The sequence below is a fragment of the Trichoderma reesei genome, assembly GCF_000167675.1.
Source record: "Trichoderma reesei QM6a unplaced genomic scaffold TRIREscaffold_12, whole genome shotgun sequence".
NCBI classification, from domain to species: Eukaryota; Fungi; Ascomycota; class Sordariomycetes; order Hypocreales; family Hypocreaceae; genus Trichoderma; species Trichoderma reesei.
The window spans coordinates 644,200-665,621 of NW_006711159.1; the positions used below are offsets into that span (position 1 = coordinate 644,200).

The following is a 21,422-nucleotide window of genomic DNA, read 5'->3' on the forward strand; positions in this document are numbered from 1 at the left end:
GTGCTCCTCCTTCTGCTGCTGTCCCCCCTCCAGTTCCAGCTCGGGGCCCCGGCCAGCTTTCGGCCACCACCCGCTCCACCACTGATGGCCAGCTACGCTTCTATTCTCTGCGCCGCGAGGCGGCATGCGTGATGCATCAGAGGTTGCATGTGTCTTGTGTCTGCCTGCTTCTGCTGAGGCCTGGAGCAAAGTGCGACTTTGACGAGCCCAGAATTAGATGTCTACTACATTGCCGTCAACGGGTCCGTCAGCCGCTCGCCAATGCCTTTGAGCGCGTCTGCCGGGACATGATACACGGCTGCTGCTCTTTGTGCTGTTGGTCGTCGACATGAAGAATTGATACTACTGCGTCCCCATCTAACTGCTTCTGCATATAGTTGCGCGGGATGGTCAGGCTAGGCTGGACGGCACCACTTCACTCACGGCCACGAGTGCCGCTGAAGACGACGTCCTCTCTCCTCTTGCAATCCGGCAGATGGGCGCTGCTGCTGCTGCTAGGCCGCTTATGTGCCCATGTCCCGCTGAAGCAGCTCACGCAGACTGCCACGGAGAGCTGTCCTGGGCCATCGACGACAAGCCCAAGGCGAGACAAGGCCGGGGTACCAAATGCAAAGTACGAGCAGCTCAGATCGCCTGTCGATGTCCGTCCGTCCAACCAGCCAGGGGGGGGGGGGGGGGGGGGGGTCCCCCCATTTGCGATGCCCCTCCATGCGATGCACTTCGCCCCCCGGCTGAGTCCAGGTTCCTCACAGAGAGTACCCCTACAGGGCGTGTGCGTCGAACACCAGCCGCTGTTCCCCATCTGTGCCAGCCCACTGCTCCATCCCCAAGCTGCGGCCGGGGGCGTGTGGATTGTATCACCGATCCTACCAGAGACGTCCCCTTAGCGACAGCCAATGGTGCCTATCTTGGTAATGCATCTACTATGCGCAAATGTGTGAGGTGAGGCTCTGTGTTTTCTCGAGTCCCGGCGTACCAGCTGCTGGCCTTATTCGTTCTTGTACGTATGCCAACTTGTCACCGGCTTGATGGATCTCGGTCCCAGACTCCCAGCCCGATCCATATAACAAGCCCAGAGCTCCCATCCTCTTGGAGCCTTGGATCGTCTATTCATCTTCGTCCTGGCAAATAACCCGCTTGCTGTCAGGTTTTCCCCTTGTCAGCTTGCTTTACCTTTTCAAGTCTATCTCACTCTGTCTCTCTCACTTCCTTACTATTCTTCGTCGTCGTCTTCGTCGTCTCCAACGATCTGTTCCTGTTCGCAGACCAAGCGCCGTGTTACATCCCGCGCATCTACTTTGTATACAGGACGGCGACCATCAATCTCCGGCTTTGCTCTTATATGGCACCCCTTGCTTCGTCAACCACAATTCCACGCCTTGCACCTTGAGCTGAGAGCCAGCACACTCACGCCAACCCTTGCCGCCTCGGAAGTGCCGTTCAGCCCTTTTCGATCGCCCTGTTTCAAACACAAGGGAAAAGAAGAAGAAAACATATACTATATATAGTTCATCAGAATGGCTGCACAAACTTCCACCTCTGCTGCCTCCTCTCTTCCCCCTTACTCCACGCCAACCATTGTGCAGGGTGGACGGGTTGTCTATGAGTACGAAGTGCCCGTCTCCCTACCCCACGCATCCATGGGAGGAGACCATCTCTATCAGCCAATCGACCCGTTGCTACGAGAGTCGACAGATGGTGGCCAGCAGCTCTGGGGAGTGCAGGACATGTCCTACTATCAGCAACCATCCAGCGATGCTTGTCTCGACCCCAGTCTTGCGCCCGGCGCCGCGAGCCTCTATCAGCCAGCAGTCGGGCGAAATGACTCGCCCTTCTCCTTTCAGCCTTCGCCGGCCTTCAGCTTGATTGAAAGCCCGTCGATTGGCAGCGATGCCAACTATGAGATTGTGGACCCAGCTACGCCGCCGGACGCGCATCTCTCGCTCGGAAACTCATACGACTCTGACTACTCCTACGACTCCAACGTGGATCAGTCAGACGCCAGCTTCTACCCAGACTCATCGTACTATGGCGGCATGGACATGGTCACGCTCAATGGCCCATACGTGTTCGGTTCAGCCCCCAACGGCAGCCCCCTGATGCCCGCTGGCAACGCATTCAATGGTCACATGGGCTCTTTCTCGACCACTCTTCCTTACGTCAACTCAGGCAGACACATCAAAGAAGAGAGCCTGTCATCGAGTGCGGACGAAAAGGTCTCCATCGCCAAACCCGCAAAAAGGCATCCGTATAGCTCTCGAAGCGACTTGGAGCCCGTCTCCAACAAGCGAGCCTCTCCCGACAACGAATGTTCGTCGCAGGGCGACAAGAGGCGCAAGACTCACATCACCAACAAGCGGTTCTGCCACAAGTGCAAGAAGAACTTCCAAAGCCGAACGACGCTCGAGGAGCACACGAACCTTGAGCACCCTCGACCCTACATCTGCGTCTTCCACTACGCCGGCTGCACCGCTAGGTTCGATGCAAAGAACGAGTGGAAGCGGCACGTCAGCACGAAGCATCTCGGCCTGAGGTACTGGGTCTGCACCGAGGGCAAGTGCGCCGAGGAGCGGCAGTCAGCCTGCCAGCGATACGCGGGCCTGCCTATGTTCGGCAACATCTTCAACCGCAAGGATCTATACACGCAGCACATCCGACGGATGCACGCCACAATCACTGGCCAGAACACGACGGACTACAAGGGGGCGGACGCGCGATCCGACTGCATGGTCAAGAAGATGCAGGAGGATGCCCTGCGCATCCGGTGCAGGCTCCCGACCTGGATGCCTTGCCCCGTGCAGTCGTGCGACAAGACCTTTACCGGCGCAAACGCCTGGGATGAGCGGATGGAGCACGTGGCCCAGCAGCACTTTGACAACGCAGCTGCCGGCAGGGAGCCTCCGGTTGAGTTTGGCGGTCCCCATGACACCGTTCTCACCGAGTGGGCTCAGCGCCCCGACATCCGCATCGTCAAGAAGACGGAGACGGGCTGGGAGCTCTGCGACCCCCTTAAAGGTGACACTGAGTATAGAATGGCCACTCCTGATGACGAGGAGTAGTCTGGTTCCCTATGTTTCTTTGTCTTCTCCTTGTGTGTTATTGGGATAAAAAATCTGGATTTGAGATTGTTCAACTACCTATTTCCTTCAGTCTATTGTTTGGTTTTGGTGGTTTTGATTTGCTTGGTAGAGTTTGGGTATACACCTTGTTGGTACGGACTATGGGATTCTGGCACGCTGCCCTTCTTTACTGTATCGTTTTCCATTTGTTACATTGTAATTTTTTTTCCTAAATTTCTCCTGTTCGTCTTGAATCTACACACGTGCTCCCACGAAGCTTCTGAAACTCTTTCAAAAAAACATGGGATAGACTGGATGGGATGGATGGATACGATAGACTAGATAAGATGTACTGCAGGCTTTTCGCCTCCATTATCACGATGAAACCGACATTCACGCACATACTAGTAGTAGCCTTGTGAGAATCGGCCCCCATGGTTCGCAGACCTGAAACAGGGCACGTCCTGCCGGCCCAGGATTCCCGTTGATTCTTTGGCCGGGAGACGTTCCTGCTGGAGGGGGGAAAGAACATGCAGAGCCTCAACATTGGGGGACACTTCTAGATTTTTTGACGTTGGAGTGACCCCCCGTGGGGGCCTGACGCAAGGCGTAGGGAGGGACGATTTCTGGTCCCCTGTTTCCCTTCCTTCATTTCATTCGTTTTGTGGGACAGCCTTGGGACGATGCCACTGAACATTGATGAGAGCCAATGGGTTTGCCTGAAGGTATATGTTGCTGATACAAAGGTAGACATTTGGGTGATGTAATGGTAAGGTAGTAGCACTTGTAAAGGCAACCCAGTAATGTTTTTGATTAAGAGGGTGATGGGAGAGAATATTCAGAGTTTGTGGATAAAGGGGGGAGAGAGAAGGGGGGCGAATCTCGCTGTTTTTTTCTGCCTTGTCAGCCCTAAAGGAGGATTTTCTGGGTCAGTACGACACTGGGGGATCTTTTTCTGCATTTTTTTTTTTTGGGGCTTGTTGTGTTCATCTCCTTGTGTGTCCCTGTGTTTTGTGTGTCGGGGTGTGTTAGTAAATTACGTTGTCCTTGTTGATAGGTTTCTTGTGTCCTAGGTAGTTCTAGGGAGAATGGGGCGATGTTGGCGGATCTTGAATGACTTTTCTTTTTCCAGATAGGACTTTGCCCGTTTCAGGCAGATGAGTTTCTAAGATTTGTTTCCGCGATGTTCTGGGGTGTTCTTTCAGACTTGTTTGAGATCTGTGAAGGATCAGGTTGTGTTGATCGGTGTTAGATAGGGGAGGATGTTGGTCAATTTCGTGGTCGGGAGTCTTTGGCCGAGAGGAAAAGATGTCGAGGTGACTGATACGCAAACAAACGAATAGCTCTGCTGGACTGCATACGTCAGGAAACGTACTTTACTGTCCCACATGCGCCTTCAAAAATCATTCAATACCTAGGACCGTGATCCAGCCCGTAGATTACGACAGAACAGCAGAGTTATGTGCCTACGCAGTAAGACAAGGTGTAATAAAAGCATCGGCAAGAATGAAACCCTCTTGGGACATCGATTCTCATATCCATCACTCTACATATTTCTTTGCGGCTCTGCTCCAAGACAAAGTCCTACCATTGGGCAAAAAAAAAATAAAAAATAAAAACACTCGAGGCGTGATATGCAGCTTCGAACAAGTGCCTTCAATTTGGCACCCAGCAGCCATCTCCAAATTCACCAAGCTTACCCAGCGAATCAGACTGAGAACAGTTATAGACACGCCCCCCCCCCCCCCCTCCCCCTCCTTTTTATGCTGTGTCACACAGAGTGCATTGCGAATAGGCGTTGCCTTTTTTTTTTTTCCCACAATGACTATATTTCTCTGCAGATGGATGTACGTCAAAGTACATCAGGCAGAAGCATTCTGAAAGAGAACAAAAAAAGAAGGCGAGCAAGCCACCGGGGGAGAAAAAAAGGCAGGACAAAAAAGATCAACCGGACCAGGAGAGACGATTTCGGTCAGATGGGCAAGGCGTTTGCCCTTCTGACGGGTTGTAGGATGCAGGTAAAAAGCATGTCAGATACTGTACCATTAGACACGAAGCGAGTGAAGAACAGAAGCAAGGGAAAACATCTGGACTGGCTTACCGGAAAAAAAAATGCATCGCCATCAGCAGCCAAGCACACAAAGCCAAACATCACGACAAAAAAGCAAGTGTAATCAAAACTAAATCACTACATCATATATTAGTTTGGGAATTTCCATACATACACGTCAGAGAACAACAGAAATTCAGGCGATATCGAAACCCAGCATGGCCATCTCCCGTGTGTGACCCCATTCCAACTCATCTAAAGTAACGCGCATACAGACAGGACAATCATTCACTTTATAGGTAAGTACACATAAAACACGATTCACTGCTACTATATCAAGGTAGTGGACAACTGAAAGGGGGAAATCGGAGACAGCGAGATCACCACAAAAAACGCCTCGCCGTCGCACAATATCAAAACAAAAGCCACCAAATTAGCCCACACAAATCCCTCCCTCCCCAAACCCGCGATCTCATCAGAAGATAGATTTAGCCCTCCTGATGAATTCTCTTATCTGCAAACAGCCAATCACTTATCAATGGCCATCGAAGTTGACGCAAAAAACAACAAGTACTATATGAATAACCAAGTGGCGTAACAAAAAGCTTCCTACCGTACAAAGTCCCTCCTCAGCCCCCCCTTTTTCCATGCCGTCAAGCCCGTACATGTATGTCTCAGACATACACTCAAATATAAAAAAAGAAATCTCCCTCTTCCTCTTGAGATTCCTTTCCTAAAAATACCCGTAATAAGTTATATATCCTCCACGCCTCTAACACCAATCTCTTTGTCAGAGGTAGTCTTCCTTGGCTCAGTATTACCTACCTACCTCCCTACCTACATACTCATTACCTACCCTTGCGCCCTGTTCATCAATCCTTCGCGACAATCACTACGCCTCGCACATCACGGCAAAAAAAAACGTTCTCCCTACATAGCCAAAACTCTTCGTATATGCATCAAAAGTTCCCCTCTCCACAGCATCAGAGACAAAAGCTACCAGTATGCACAATCCCACATTCATCCTACATTTTCCCTCGAATTCAAGACCCTTCTTGTCGTTCTTCCTGAGTCCTTCCGAATCCCCCTGAGTCACCCCGTCTCGCTTGATAGACTCACGTCTCTTGATTCCAAATACTCGGAGCCTATAATCTGTAGCAGCATCGTGCTTGATCCTCTTACCTGCTGCCTACCCAACTTCTATATCATACGAGCGGCAGATGATACCATTTGTAGACAAGAGAGTGAGGTGTGGAGGGATAACCATGCATATGGTATGCTTTAAAGGCTAGTTAATCTCACAATCTGATTAACTGCTGTGCCACACAAGACGCTCCGTTACCCCAAGAGCTCACAGCCCCTGGCGTAGTTCCCTCACTTCAGTCTCCTTCCCCATGCCTTGGAGCCACCAAAATCCAAGCCACAAGTAACGTAACGTAACGTAGCTATTCATACACAATTGCTCCAAGCAACTTGACAATCCAGTCCATACAAGTCAGCCCATTACCTCGCCGCTCGTAATTGTGCCAATCACCGCCCAATCACCACCAGGCCACAACCGACCACCCACCCCCATCAAGGGGTAACCCTGGAGTCGGCCATCACCTGACGGCCCCAAACGAGCAATCGGAAGACATGTTCAAAACAAATCATATCCACTCCGTTGCGGCTGATTCCGAAGATCTGCATGATGCGGCCGAACAGTGTAAAGTATAAAGAAAATTGAAACAAGAAGAAACAGAAGTAGTAGAACGTTTGGATGTAAAGCTAGTGGGCTGGGGGGAAAGGGGCGTTCCTCTCTGACATCTCCACACGGGTACTGCTCCCTGAGGCGCCACCAAGAGCGTCGGGCCAAGCTTCGTATCCGAAGGCATCACCACTACGTCCGATGCCGTACGCCTCACGACGCAGCAGAAGCTTCGCTCTTCTGCATGGTGTGCTTGCTCCCTCCCCTGTCCGTCATGCTCCGCTGAGCTCGTCGCTGTTGTCGGAGACGGCACTCGAGGGCATAGCCCGGCTCGTTGGCCTTGCGCCACTCGATCCACGCCTCGTATGCCTGTTGATCTCCTGGATCAGGACGCCGAGGCTTGGGCACCGGCTGCGGTGGCTGGTGGATGTCCGCCATGGACGGCATCTGGTATGGAGGCATGTTGAAGCCTGGGCTGATGGAACCACCCATCCAGGGGTACGCAGCACTCGTCATCGGCGCCGGCGGAAAGCCCCATGTGCTTGTATTTCCCATCATGTTTTGCATCACCGTCTGCGGTCTAAACATTGCTGGGAGGAGCGGAGGCAGCGGCGGCATTGGTATAGCAGGCGCCTGAAATGGGCCCCCTGAGTGATCCGTGGTCATTGGTAGCGGCACCAATCTTCCTGGTATCGAGTTGTTGAAAGCCATGGACTCTATCGTCGTATCAGGGGCAGCAGACGGCATAAACCCATATGGTGGTGGCAGTTGCTGCTGCTGAAACGTAGAACCAGTGGGCAGCCCAATCGCCAAATGGGGAGGGACATTAGGCAGACCGAGTCCTGGAGGAGGAGAAATATTGGGCAGACCAGACCCGGAAAGAGACGGGGCATCAGGCTGCCCATTCTTGTCGACGACAGGCTTTGCTACCTGGGTTGGAAGAGGTGGAAGCGGGTGATAAGCCAACGTGCTGCCGTTCCCTGCGTTGGGGCTTTGGTTAACAAAAGACAGAAACTCTCGTGCCTTGGGATTCAAGTCCTTGAACTTGACAGTTTCCCCAGCCGGAAGACGTGCTCGCTTGTCCTTGGGAGAGATCTCGGAGCTTCGTGCCTGATGGTTCATGAAGTATGTCGAAGCAATCTCTTTCCGTCCATCGCTCCCATTGACCCGATTTCGTAGCACGCAGGTGTCAGTTGAACCCTGTCGATCGTCTTCTTTTGCATTGCCATGATACCCAACAGTCCGTTGCTGAGGCTTCTCAGTCTGCAAGCCCTTGTTCTTTTGGACTAGTCTTCTGAGAAATCGCCGAAAGGCCTGGTCTCGCTCGGCCTCGGCCGCTGCCGCAGGCCCTCCTTCGGTCACCAAACGTGCTGTCTGGCCAGGAGACAGCCGCTCATTGGAACGAGGATCGCTCCTGTTATTTGGCGTAATAGACGTTTCCGGTTGCTCAGTGGCCTTGCTCCGTTGTTGCAGCCGGTCCGGGGTGGTATACTTCTTCTGTGCTTCTTCCTTGTGCACAGGAGGCTTTGGGAGGACTCGAACCTTGTTGGGCGTGTTCCCGGCAACCATGAGTGCCGCTGACATGTGCTCACTCTGAGCAGTGTATGATCTCCTCGGTGCGACATTTTCCTTCAGGGGCCGAATGTCGACGACGGATGGCGACAGGTAGCCAGAGACTGTGCCGAGAGGGACGACTTCAAAGAGGCTCAAGGGATGCTCACGCGAGGACGAGAGGCAGATCTGCTTCAACACCTCGTACTGGACGGGCTTTTCCTCGTTCATGGTCTTGACGATTGCGGGCTCCAACTCTGATGACAGAGAATACACATTGCGCCTTTTGTGTTTCGACTCGCTGTCGGTCGCACCATCTTGGGACGAGTCAGTGGTTGGCTGAGGGCCGTATGAGCGTCTCCTGTGGCCCTTGTCCACGGCTGATGGAGTGATGGGGGAGGCTTCCACCTCAGACCACTGCTTCGCAGCACCGATCAGGGCGCGCAGCTTCTGTTCGTCGTCCCGAGTCGACGAGCCACTGGAGTCGGAAGGGCGCGTTCGCCAATCTGGGTTGTCAAGAGCCTGCTGAGAGTTGAGCTTCTTCAATCGTTGGTAGTCATGAGAGGGGCCCAAGGGCTTGCTGCGGGTTTCGTTCTTTGATGTTCCCTCTTTGGTCATGGCAGCAGAGGGTTGTGCCCGTTTGTACTGTCCGAGAATGCTGGCGACGGCCATTTCAAGCCTGACAGGTCAATGTCAGCTGAAGCTTTTAGCACAAAAGGGGCGAGCGTGTCTTGGTTTAATTACCAGGTGGCAGGCTGAGGAACAGTCGAGTGCTAGGTTGTTGTCGATGGTTCGATCAATATCTGGAGCTTGGAGCTGTCTTGGTGGGAATCGAAGGCTCCTAGGGGCTGAATTCTTGGGAGATGGCTCTTCTGCAGCCTCTTCCTTTCCTCCTTCTTCGAATAGCAACGCTTCTCTAATCCAATGATGTCGAAACAGAAAGAACCGCGAAACAAACAAAAGTCCGCTCAAGTGAATCCCTCCAGGCGCTGTCCCAACAACCGCGCAAAAGGAAGCAGTTGCGCCAAGAGCAACCAAGAGATGAGAAAGGAAGCAAGAGAGGCAGACGATGTCGGAGCAGAAGAAGGGCTGAGCTGGAGTCTGACAGTAGCTGGCAACTGGCAGACAGCTGGAGATATCCGGGGCCAAAAATTTCGCGAGGGGGGGGAGGCGCTGAATCTTTAAGTGGAAAGACAAAAAGAAAAAGAAACGAAGACGCTCAAATGCCAAAAAGAAACGGCTGATGAGAGAAGCGGAACTGCAACGATGGGCTTCCCGTACAGACGTACTGAGTGTTGTTCGGAAGAAGAATCCAAAGGACGAGCGGACTCGCTCCAGGCCAGCCTCAAGAGTGCTTGCTATGGCAACCAGGGCGTCAGTATGCCTCAATCACGCCTACCTCGAGACTGTAATGCGTACACGAGTCAGCTGGTTCCCACGTTTGACATGTGTTGTGATACGTAGGCAAGTGCATCTGTTGGGTTGGTAGTCGCAACTCACTTTGCTTATCTATCTGCCTTGTCAGGCACAGAAAAGAAAGGTAAATCTATCCTGCTGCTTGGCCTCTTATAACTGCCTCATTCGTTACGGACACGCTGAGTCGATGAGAAAAAGACAAGGATAGTATACACAGTCTCGAGCATGTGAACAGGGAGATCGTGATACACGGCAACCCGGTGCAAACATACATAGGCGAGTCATGAAATAGTAAACAAGTTTGAAATGGCCTCCATCGCTGAACTCAAATCCTAGCAAGTGCTGAATTTCCAACGAGATGATACAAAAGAACAGTGAATAATATTCCAAAAGCTTTGTCCAGGGGAAAAAAAAAAGCGAACGGCAGATATATCGTCAGCCATTTTGTGTAAGTGCCAGAGATCATAGCAACTCTCTGGCCAGAGATTCGTCAGCCCCCCTTTACGCATTCTGAGGGGCAATGCCGCCAAGGAAGACAGCAAATTCTCTGGGGTTCCTTGTCTGCAGGAAGACGGTGCCAGGACCGGTAAACTTGCAGACTAGGCCTTCTCCTGAAGAGAGACCAGAAATTAGACCGCCAGAGGCTACACGCTCCAAGACGTAGCTGGTATTCCATGCCACAAGGTGGCCATTGTCCACGATGTACTTTTCCCCTGCAGCGAGCTATGGATCCAGGTTAGCATGTCGTCGTGCACAGCCCAGAGGGCGGTATTCATATACTCACGTCTTTCCTAATGATGGCGCCAAAACTCGAGACCCAGAGCAGGCCGGTACCCGAGATCTTGTAGACAAACAGACCCTCGCCACTGAAGATGGCCTTGCCCAGACCCTGACGCTTGTAATCCTTGACAACGGCTTGCGTGGACGCCAAGTAAGCGTCATGTCCCACTGACCACTGCTCCTGGCCGGTCAGTCTGATGCTGGTGATGTCGCCCAGAGCGGAGGGCGCGAGGATAAGCTCTCCCGGACCCGTGTACGTTGAACTTGACAGCTCTCCGCCTGCGATAATCTTCTTGACGCTAAATTTGACATTGCCCTTGAGGGTGATGGTCGGAGACATGGCAACCATGGCACCTACCGTACGTTAGCTTTGAGCAGAGCAACGCAGCAATTCTCGCTCCTCGGCAACCTACCTGGCTTTGCATGCAGTGGGCAGCCCACGGCTAGCTGGACGGTCAAGATGGTGTTGGTGTCCCGGTGGCTGATGCGATAGCTTCCGCCGTTAAAGGTTCCGACGTCGTCACTCGTCGCAACAGCTCCCACAAAGTGTGTCGGCGGCGGGGCTCCACCGACCAGATTCGCCGGGTTATTGAGGTTAGTCTGCATCGGCGGCTTCTCCTGGGGATAGGGCGCATTCTGCTGCTGTTGGGGGAACGGCGGGGGAGAGAATTGCTGTGATTGCTGCTGCTGATGTTGAATCGGTTGCTGCTGGTGTTGTTGCTGCTGCTGCTGAGGCGGCGGCGGCGATTGTACCTGCTGGTAGTGGCCCGAGTCGGGAGTTGCCGCCGGGCGCAAGGCCAAGTTCATCTGCTGTGATGACGAGTGTTGGTGTTGAGGCGTCTGGCTACTGGGAGGCGGCGGGTAATGGCCCGGCGTAGGCTGCTGGATCTGGGGAGAGGGCGTGTGCTGGGGCGGCGGAGCGTAGCTGGGCTGTCCGGGAGTGCCCTGGGGAGGAGGGTAGAAGTGCGTCTGGTTCGCGGGGGGCGAGGTCGGGGGAGGCGCATATTGATGCTGGGGCGGCGACTGATACTGCTGGGGAGGAGGAGCGTATTGCTGCTGCTGCTGGGGAGGCGGCGCTGTAGGTTGGTTGGGTTAGGATTGGAACTGTAGTGTAGAGTCGAGTCTTGTCGCAATGGCTTTCTCGGACGGACCTTGACCTGCGCCAGCGCCAGGCGGAGCTGTGGTGATGTCGTGAGTCAGTATTTGGAGACTTGTGGTGGTGAAGCCGACGATTCTTGGGGAGGGGAGACATACGCGGATAGAAGTGCTGCTGCTGCTGGCCGGACATGACGACGGTGATGGAGTCGGAAAGATGACGATGTGCCGGATAGAATGAGGAGGACGACGACGAAGGAGGAGGGACAAGAGAAGACGACGAGGAAGCAAAGGACGAAAGGACGCAGTTGGAGCTGGTCGAGGTCGCTCAAATGTAAGACGGCCAAGAGCCCCGCTATGTATGTTGGGTGTTGTACAGAGTTGGAGAGGCCGCGCGCTGGGGCACATGTATTGTACCTATCGATTAGCTCAGCCGAGGACTGGAGGGATGCAACCAATCTGATGACTGGATGAATGAGTGAATGAGTGATTGATTGATTGATTGATTGACAATCACGCCACCTGCACTCTATTCTGGCAGTCGATATCGCTGGAGTCGACAGTTGTGGATTTCCTCAACGGACGGCATCCAGGCGAGGGTACATTAGGTACCTATTATAGAATCTTGGAGGCCGTCACAATTCATCCATCCTCTCTCTCTATCTACTCGTAGGCGCTGCATCGCCGCGCCTCGCCAGAGGTGTCGGGTCCATCAATCCAACGAACCCCCCGTTGGTTTGGTTTGGAATCGCCCTTCAGCGCCCCCGCCTCTGCGCCTCCATTGGCCGGCAGCGCTCGTTAGGCGCCTTCGTCAGCGCTTCCACCACGAGGCTCACAGGGCGGTTTACAGCACAGGGGGGCCACTTGCAGACTGGACGGCAGTTGATGGACATTTGAGGTGCACCAATACGGTTGCACAATGCATCACCTAATCACTTCCGTTGACGTTGACGTTGCTATGGGCTCGAAATAGAACACACACTGGCAGCTACGGCAACAACTCGACTTGAAGCTCTCTTCCCATGTCCGGAAATGTCTCCCCCTATTGAAGCTGTACCTAATCCAGACAGATGGCCTCAACTTGCAAATGCCTGAGGTGTGTATTGACGCCCTCATTCTACCTCTGATATTACTTTGCCATGAATACTTCCACGACCGTGTCATCAGAGTGTACCTGTGAGCGCACGTCGCAGCAATCTTGATACATGTATTGAAGATTCCCAGCCGTGTCGAAACAGCAATTTGTTGAACGCTGCCTGGGCATGGCAGTACTCTCCGGATCACCACGTCAAAGGAGGTTCACATCTTTATAACGTGTCGGGTGCATCAGACACCAAACCTCCTGTCCGTGGACAGTGTAGGTATAAGATCAAATCAATATGTGATGCGCAACTTGCACTACAATCGATGTATCAGATGTAATTGATCGACTCTCTGTTCTTCATCAGCACCTATCTATTCTCTTTGCTTCTTTTCCTCCTGCAACTATCTATGTGTAGGGTAAGACACGCAATTAGATCATCGCTGTGCTAGCAAGTCTCAGAAGCTTGCGGCTTCACTCAGGCATACAGCTGACACTATCAGGCATGTATGTGCATGTATATCGCAGCTCTGCCCGATAGCTATATTTACACGTTCCCAGACGGCATGTCAATACATCTACACGCAGACGTTAGGAACACGGGGGCCTGATACCCGGCTTCTCAAGGGCACCGGAAAGAGCAAACGACCATGCCACATGCCGCATTGAGCGCCCGTCCTCTATCCGTGTCGGGGAGACATTTTTATCTCATCATCATCATCTTCTTCTTTCTTAGCTGCTGCGACGGGTTTATGTATGTACTGGTTGGGAATATGCCGCGTGAGACGTCAGAGATCAGACCGGAGGCTAGGAATGCACTCGGGATGTGCAAGTGACAGATGGAATCAGGAGAGAAAGAAACAAGGGAAAGACGTATATCTCGTATTCCAGACCCGGCAACATCAGCACAGAAGAAACAAAAACGTAAGAACAGCCAAGAAACAATAGCAAGCAGCCTCGCCGTCGCCTGCAAAGCTTGGCTCTTGGCTGGCAGAGGTCTCCGCCAGCAGGCGTTTCAAGCGCATGGAGGCCCAATAAACGTCTCGGCCTTCTGTCGAATATGACCGCGGCAGACCTCATGCCATGTGAAAGAAAGAAGAAGGGGGTCCCGAAGAGACGGGATTCTGTTGCTCCAGGTTCTTCGTATTTACTCCCATTTGCAACATCAGCTGTAAGCCTCACCAGCACAACTGCTCCGCTCAACTGCCTCATTCAGTAATGAATTGAGCTTGGCGAGCTACGCCACCAACAGAATTTGCCCACAACTCCCCAGTAGTAGTATTAATATCATCGGCTACATTCTCATAGCTTGGTAGTAGGTCCCTGCCATGAATAGGATTTTGATCGGTCCCTGCTAGTGTGCTGTGCCATTCTCTAGACAGGCAGGGAAAAGCGAGCATTGCCCCTTTTGGCACGGCATTGCTGTTGGTTTGTGGGATAATTTGGTCTGACATGGGGGCTGGAACAAGAACATTGGAATTCAGCGGAGCCTCTCTTCCCGGCAAGGGTCCGCCTCCAGGTACTACTAGTAGTACTATGGGTTCTGGAGGTATCGTCACCCAGGGCCGGAGTTTCTGCTTTGATCTGGAAACCGAAGCCTCGGAACAAGGGAGTGAGAGTGGGCTGGGCAAAATTCTGACATTTGGGGAGTTTGGTCAAAGACGAACCCGATAGCTGGAAGCGAGCTGTCTGGCAAGCGCTGGACCGACGGAGTGGGTTGTATTCCCCCGGAATGGCGTCTGATTCGGCTGTTCGTATATATGTACTTGTATAGTATCCGTCGTGTTTTGTAGGAGTTGTGGAATGGCCCCGAGAGCATACGTAGAGCCCTTGCAGTACATGTGTAGTACAGTACTCATGCGGCCGCATGGCATTACCAACATGTAGGTATGGCACATGGACTCCCTGCTCCGCGTGTCGTTCACCGGAACAGCTGGATTGTTGCAGGAGACAGCGACGGCCATCAAGATATTGGCCGGCGTCCACGCATTGCCAAACCCGCTGGTAGCATTGCAAGGATTGGGCCGGTGCTATACACATGATTGTGAGGTATCGGCTCCGAAATTCCCTGGTAGCGGAAGGGCGGACCGTGATGGAAAGCTCCAGACATATAGTGAGGGAGGGTGGAATACATAGATACACCAATGTGGTGGTATTTCAGGTGACCATCATGTACGTACTATGTATTCTTTATATGCAGGTACAGCAAAGGCGTCCTCGTCTCATCTTGGGTGATGAGGGAGGTGCCTTTGCTCAAAAGACATGCATGTATATACTCCTACTTCGCGTGATATAGTAGTTCAGGTTGTAATGAGTAAACAAATGTCGGTAGTTTACTTACTCATTGATAGATTATGGGAGCAGGTTATAGGCCATGGAGTCGTGATATCTTAGATGTTGTTCGAATGAAATGGACAAATTTTCCGTTGACATTACCTACTGAAGAGGGACTGCAAAGATCTAGGTAACTCGAGCTTTTACACAGGCAGTGCCTACATGCTTATACCAGACGGTCATGCTCGAGGCTCAACTGCTGCCCTGGGGTAGCGGTATATGTAACACAACCAGTAGGCACCGCAAGATGCCGAGATTTTGCATCAAGGTGGTACGCCGAATGACACCGCAGCCAATGCCCCTTTCGTACGAGGGGCATAATGTGATTGACGTGGATCCAACCGAAACCTCTGTTTTTTCTTTCTTTCTTTTTCTCTTCTGGATTGACATCATCCTTGACAACCTACCTCGTGGCTGGTCCCATCGTGTCGACACGTTACTTTGCTAACCATAGATTGCTCCCGACTCCGTACAGTGTGCGGTGCTTCTACATGGTAGTATCCGTCTTCTTGACAAGCGACGAGGATCGTACGGCATTTGCCCGGATTTTGGAATGGCTTTGCTTTGGAGTCGGCATGGGCTTCGGGCCTTGAAGAAAGCGGTGTCGTGCCCTGAACCCAAACGCTCGGTCCACGGAACGGGTTCCGATATATTACTCGTACCAAGGAGTGCGGTCATATGGTACTACGTACCTAAACAGCTTGTCAGACAAGCAAAAGCCAAGGTTACTACTAGTACGGAGTAGCGAGAGTTGACTGGAACCATGAATGCCAGGTTGATAGCACGTGTGATGCAGCCGGGGTTGGTAGATGCTGGTCTCAAGGATTGCCCGAACATCGTATTGGAGCATACTCTGACAGTAGTAATAGCATCCAGCGTTGGGCAACCTTGCTTGTGTGAATTTGCCCTCTTGGCTCTTGGCTTTCCCACTGGCGAACGTCAACTCGCCTAATCTCGGACAACTCATGAGGGACCTTGGGGATGAAGGAGAGATTCGGCAGCCGATGGACTCACGCAGGAAATGATAGATAATTAGCCCCGTGGCCGACAGTGATTATGTGATCCTGTATGTGATGTACATGTATGCAGGTGAGCAAATCAACAGTGTATTTCTAATTCTCAATGTTCGTAACTGAGCACTTGCGGATGTTCCTTGAATGTTTCGACAAGGCCGTCAAGCATTTGTGGTCCGTACTACAAGCACACAACATGAAGCAACGGTGCATATTATGCGGCTGCAAGCACGCGTGCAAACCTCATGCTTGTTTGACCATGTGGTAGCGCGGCCTCCTTGTCAGAGTGATCCTCGAAACACGACCAGCACGGACGAGATGAGCCTCTCGCGCTTCGGCACTACACCAGAGAGCGTGGCATTTGACCCGCATTGATGATAGTCAATGCCGTCAAGGGGGGGATTGAAGGGGACATCTGTCACTGGGATTAGTGCCATAATACTCGCATGTGCTTTTCTGACTCGAGAGCCCGTGACCTCCTTGTATGTACCGCAATCATCACGAACGACAGGCATCATTGGACCAGGTTGCTGGAGATATTAGCCGTGATGGGAAGCGTGTTCCGAGAAGGCCCCCTTGAAGGCCTCGTACATGGACCAATCGCAAGACCGTTTCGTAGTGGCGCCGAGCCGATTCGCTGGGATTGCATCCTTGGATACCTATGTAATAATGGATTAAAACCATCAGGTGTCAGTGAGGACATAGTAGGTAGCCGGCAGCGTCACAGCAAGGTGAAGAAAACCGGGAGAGGGCGCGACAGCCCTGCAGACCGGGATTTGCTCCAGCCCGACCCTGGCCTCCATTTTACTGCGGACCCAGGGCGGACGGACTCTGGGGATGGCGGCAGAGAGAGGAAAAAGAAAAGAAGAAGACAGGCAGAGATTGAATATTGAACGGGATTGTAAGTGGATGGGCTAGCGGATACATGTAGATTCGACCCGACGCCTTCCAGTTGGCCTGAACCCTGCTTGTGAGGGTGGGTAAGCGGAAGCTGCTGGTATGTACAGAAAGCCCTGATAGTACCCAGAACCAGATTGTCGGAATCTCTGGCATCGCAGGCGCTAGAAGAGCCGCGCGAGGCTGCACAAACACACGGCTATTTGGGCTTGAGTGGTCAAGTGATATCATAAAGTGGTCTGGAAGAGAGACATGTGTCAAAAAGTATGCCCGAAACATCGAGTTGGCGGCCGGACATGGTGACGAGAGGGAAGAGGGCGCCTATGTAACATTGGATGGTAAAGAGGCGATAAAGAGGGAGCACGGAAATGTGACCAGAACAAAACTGGCAGCGCTAGGACACGCACACTCACTCACGAGTACTTATATTATACATGTATTATGTGAACCATTTGATCGTTTGGCTCTATGAATGGATATGCACCGCATATCCTAGATCACCCCAAAAAGTCACGCTCATCGTGATAAATCACTGACATTTGATGTCTCTCAACGGCTGCATAGCCCGACGCCTTGCTTCGACCCCTTTGAAAGCCCCAGACGTACATGTACCCAGGACTGCTGCCCTGCCTCGTTTAACCCACCTCGTCTTTGGCCCGGGGAAAGGCGCTGTTGGCTCCGTACTGCCAAGTATCTGTACAGTACTGTACAGGGCTTGATGTGAATCTCCCGACGACCGACACTCAGACAGAAGCAAAACCGCCCTTCAGATGCACGGGAAACGCTCAAGGCGCAGCCTCGTGCAGCCTTTTCCATCCATATCGCACTCTGACGTCTCCAATAGGCACCGAAAGGGTGTTGCCGTACGAATGAGAAGAGGTCAACTGCCATCAAACTCCGAGCCAGCCCGCTCCGATGCGCACCTCAAGTCAACTCAGCCGGTCCGAACATGTGCCTATACAAATTTGTATGTGCGGCTTGCTCACTCACACGCGGCTGAGATGCCACGACTGGCTGTACCTCTACCTGGACATTGGACTCGTCCTCTCGGCGTCACTCTCTGTTGTAGGCGCAGGCGGAGGGGGGCTGGCACACCACTGGCGGGTATCTGGACCAGCTCGGATGCGCTTCAACTGTCTGCGGCGTAAGTAGCTTTATGTCGCGTTGAATCCACCTAATTATAGGAAACAACCTACAGCTGGAGGGACGAAATGGAGGGCCCATGAAAGTTCCAACAACGGGAGCTGGTGGTGATTGGCTGCTTAGGCTCCGAACTGCCATTCCTAGGTCTCTACAGAGCGGAGCAAGGCAGAAATGGTTCAGGTGCTGGAGAGCAGATGCCATGGAGAAAGCAGCCCGGTTTTTCCAAAACTCGTCCATGCGTCTCGTTGCTTGTGCTGCCCTGCCATTGCCCATGTCGAATCAACGGAAAACTCATCGGATTCTGCGACTGGTCGACTTATGTTTTCATCTTCTCAGATGCGGCGTTGCCCAACTCGTCCCAGCCCTCGGAACTGCCCTATTAGCGGATCGTAGCTCCCTCTAGGGCGCTTCCAGCTAGCCGGTGGCAGCTGTAGCGCCCAATCCACCCCCATCCAGTCCGCTGAGCACTCAATGGTGCAGGTGGGCGTCGGCGGGCTCAGTGGCTTCAATGTTCCCGGCGCTGCGGTCGGCCGCCTCGGTTCCAGGTGCCCACAGTGCAGCGTGCACAGGCGTGGACTGGCCCCCCCCAGCATTTATCCATCCATCCCTTCAGCACCTGGACCCGTCCTTCGGGACCATCGCCGCTGTCCGTGGGAACGGGACCCAGGGTTTCCTGCTGCCTCGCTGCCTCTTGTCCAGGTGTCATGCTGTCATCCATCCCTGGCCTAGCCCTGCCCCAGCAGCGATGAAATGCCATGGATCCTGGATCCCATCCATTCGATACATGTAGCGCACAGTGTCTTGTCTCGGCAAGTGGGCTGCTGATGGCGCCTTTACAGCACAGCAGCTGGCCGCTACAGGTGCTGATGCTGGCGCTGGCGCTGGTGCTGGTGCTGGTGCTGGTGCTGGCGCCAGCCCAGCCTGGATGGCCCGAGGCACGGGGTGTCCTCGTATGTACAAGCCGATCCAATGCCTGTACCTGCCATGCCGCGCCCTTGTAGCCGGTACCGCGCTGCTGCCCCCCCGGCCGCTGCCGACAGCGCCCTGTCCGGACCGGCACCAAAAGTACAGGATCCCAGCACATGGCCCAGTCGATACCTGGTCATTAGGTACCTGTCGACACTTCCCAGGTGGCAGACTTTTAGCTCTTGCCCATCCAGATCATTGACTGGGGGGGCTTGCGCTTTCCCTCTAGCCCGCAACACTACGAGTACATCTATCTTAGCCGCCCCCCCGATCTCCTCTCTGTGGCTTCGGTTCTTACTTCATGTCCCTTTCTTCTTCTTCTTCTTCCTCTCCTCCTCCTCCTTACCACCAGCTGACGCCTCCTCCACACACGCACTCACCTACTTTGACCCGCCTTGTCGGATACAGACCGGGTTGTCCAAAGCGTGGGTTCAACATCGCCGCTTGCACCGAGCATCACTGCACCATCATCGTGTTTTGCCCTGCACGACGACTTCCAAACCAACGTTGTTGGCTATTGCCTGTAATAGCGGGGATCAAGGGACAAAGCCCCAGCTACCGTCGACAGCTGCTGCGAGCCAGCAGCTTGGGATATCTGACATCATTTTCACCTGCGGATGCTTGGTTATGAGGTGACCCCTCACCGAGACGGGACGACGACAATACCACCACCATGGAGCCTGAGCGGACCTCGCCACACAGCGCGCCTGTCACCAACGACATGACAGTGCCCCAGCTGCCATTCACGCCCGAGGCCTTGCCCATTTTCACCTCGGATGCCTCCTCGATGCCCAGGCCCAGAGGTCGGGAGCGCCAACAATCACAGGACAGCCTTCTCATGGAGTTGCTCTCTCGCCGTATGAGTCGACAATCCCTTCTACAGCAGCAGCAAAACCAGTCCCGTACCTCTCAGCCGCCTCTCGCCCCACAATCACCACAACCACCCATGGACTCGTCCTCTCACTCGCGGGTTGACAGCGGCTGGAGTGCTTTCAACAGTATGCACATGGAGATCGATGTCGACGAAACATGCGACAACGATGCTTCTATACCTACATCATCATCACGGACTCAGAGCATCCGCCCATCGCGGCGGTACCGTCCCCTTCCACATATCGCACCAGTGGCTCCTGCGACGAGCATTGATCCGGACGTTGCCTCCAGAGTATTAGCCCGAATGCAGGCCAACACGCAGCCTGCATTGGACTCTGTTCCGTTGCCTGCCAATTCAAGCCCGGCCCCTGTTATCGAAATTGATCCGAGTGAACTGGCAGGCGCCGATTTGCAGGCCGATGAGGGCTACGACGAAGGACCCGACGAGTTTCCATGGCTGGGCGAGAAGCCTTCTAGTGGACTCACCGGAGTCCTGAGAAGCCAAGGGCTTCTGAGCTTCACCACGTCTGCCGAGGCGGCCATGCGATGCCCCAAGCTTGTGCGGAATGTTCCTCGAATGCGGAAGAGGACGCAGAAGAAGAAGGAGCACAGGCTCCGAGCGTCGAAGGGCACGACCGGCGAGCCGAGTCAAGCGCAGGCATCCACAGTGGCTGCAGGCTAATCACGAAGTCGACACATGGGCTTCTCACAGCGGTTGTTGGCGCGCAAACAACGACTAAAACACGATATTTACGTGGCGTTTTGGGGAATCATATCGGATTGCATTTAGTATGCGCATGGTTTTGGGCTTGGCGGGCCTTTCATTTCTCAAATTGTTGCTATCTATTCATCATGTGCACATCATATGTGGACTACAAAAGAAGAAAGATGTCAACTCCTTGGCACATCTAACACATACACTGGCCTCTTGTTTCTACTCTTCTAAAAGATGTCTCAATCCCTCCTCTATTTGATCTTGTTCACGAGGACGCAAGCACCGGCTCCTCATCCACGACATGAGTTATGGCCAAGCGGAGTGGGATACATGGTTTATACGGTCCCGGGGTGGCCGAGCAAGAGTCGGGTCTGACTCGTCCCGTGCAGGCGGGGGAAGGATGGCGCAACATGCAAGCATCCATCTAGGTGCATTTTGATAACTGGACTGGGTACGGCGTTATTCGGGCTATTTAGGTTGGGATGCTTTTGGGACTGACAGCAACCTGAGTTGGACGGGACGCGGTGTGACTTGCGATGCATGGACTTGGATGGCTTCACTACGTGGGAGACGGACGAGATGCGACGTATCAAGTGCTGAAAATTCTGATTGCTCTAGAGCACGCGTACATGCAGACAGAGTAGGGGTCAAGCAATACTACGACACTGCGAACTGCCTCCCTCCCTATACTAAGGAGCACTATCACATGCTCGCACAGCTAGTATGGCTTCACTGCTAGTAGTAATGACTGGTAGCTCTTGC

At 53.3% G+C, this 21,422-nt stretch overlaps 4 protein-coding genes across 4 annotated transcripts; 2 read left to right on the forward strand and 2 right to left on the reverse strand.

The window, feature by feature from the left end:
* The first annotated feature begins 1,170 nt into the window (after positions 1–1,170).
* On the forward strand, positions 1,171–3,366 carry TRIREDRAFT_122448 (uncharacterized protein). The gene has a single exon (XM_006966258.1). The coding sequence runs from the start codon at positions 1,518–1,520 to the stop codon at positions 3,057–3,059; it is 1,542 nt and encodes a 513-aa protein (XP_006966320.1). The 5' UTR covers positions 1,171–1,517; the 3' UTR covers positions 3,060–3,366.
* Positions 3,367–7,009: 3,643 nt separating this feature from the next.
* TRIREDRAFT_108557 (uncharacterized protein) lies at positions 7,010–9,019 on the reverse strand (the record flags this gene model as incomplete). The annotated part of the gene is made up of 1 exon (XM_006966358.1): positions 7,010–9,019. The coding sequence occupies one exon, from the start codon at positions 9,017–9,019 to the stop codon at positions 7,010–7,012; it is 2,010 nt and encodes a 669-aa protein (XP_006966420.1).
* Positions 9,020–9,910: 891 nt separating this feature from the next.
* On the reverse strand, positions 9,911–11,802 carry TRIREDRAFT_49295 (uncharacterized protein). Its single transcript, XM_006966359.1, has 4 exons — positions 11,755–11,802; positions 10,957–11,299; positions 10,548–10,897; positions 9,911–10,486 (listed from the first exon to the last, which is right to left on the reverse strand). Exons 2-4 carry the CDS (start codon positions 11,147–11,149, stop codon positions 10,265–10,267), a joined length of 765 nt encoding a protein of 254 aa, XP_006966421.1. The 5' UTR covers positions 11,150–11,299; positions 11,755–11,802; the 3' UTR covers positions 9,911–10,264.
* A 7,943-nt stretch (positions 11,803–19,745) lies between these two features.
* On the forward strand, positions 19,746–20,627 carry TRIREDRAFT_108559 (uncharacterized protein; the record flags this gene model as incomplete). The annotated part of the gene is made up of 1 exon (XM_006966259.1): positions 19,746–20,627. The coding sequence occupies one exon, from the start codon at positions 19,746–19,748 to the stop codon at positions 20,625–20,627; it is 882 nt and encodes a 293-aa protein (XP_006966321.1).
* Positions 20,628–21,422: the final 795 nt, after the last annotated feature.

Coding starts and splice junctions, on each gene's coding strand:
- TRIREDRAFT_49295 (XM_006966359.1), bottom strand. CDS start 11,149: ATGCAGACTAACCTCAATAACCCGGCGAATCTGGTCGGTGGAGCCCCG. Junction 10,898..10,956: donor CCCACTGCATGCAAAGCCAG/GTAGGTTGCCGA, acceptor AACGTACGGTAG/GTGCCATGGTTGCCATGTCT. Junction 10,487..10,547: donor GCGCCATCATTAGGAAAGAC/GTGAGTATATGA, acceptor CTGGATCCATAG/CTCGCTGCAGGGGAAAAGTA.
- TRIREDRAFT_122448 (XM_006966258.1), top strand. CDS start 1,518: ATGGCTGCACAAACTTCCACCTCTGCTGCCTCCTCTCTTCCCCCTTAC.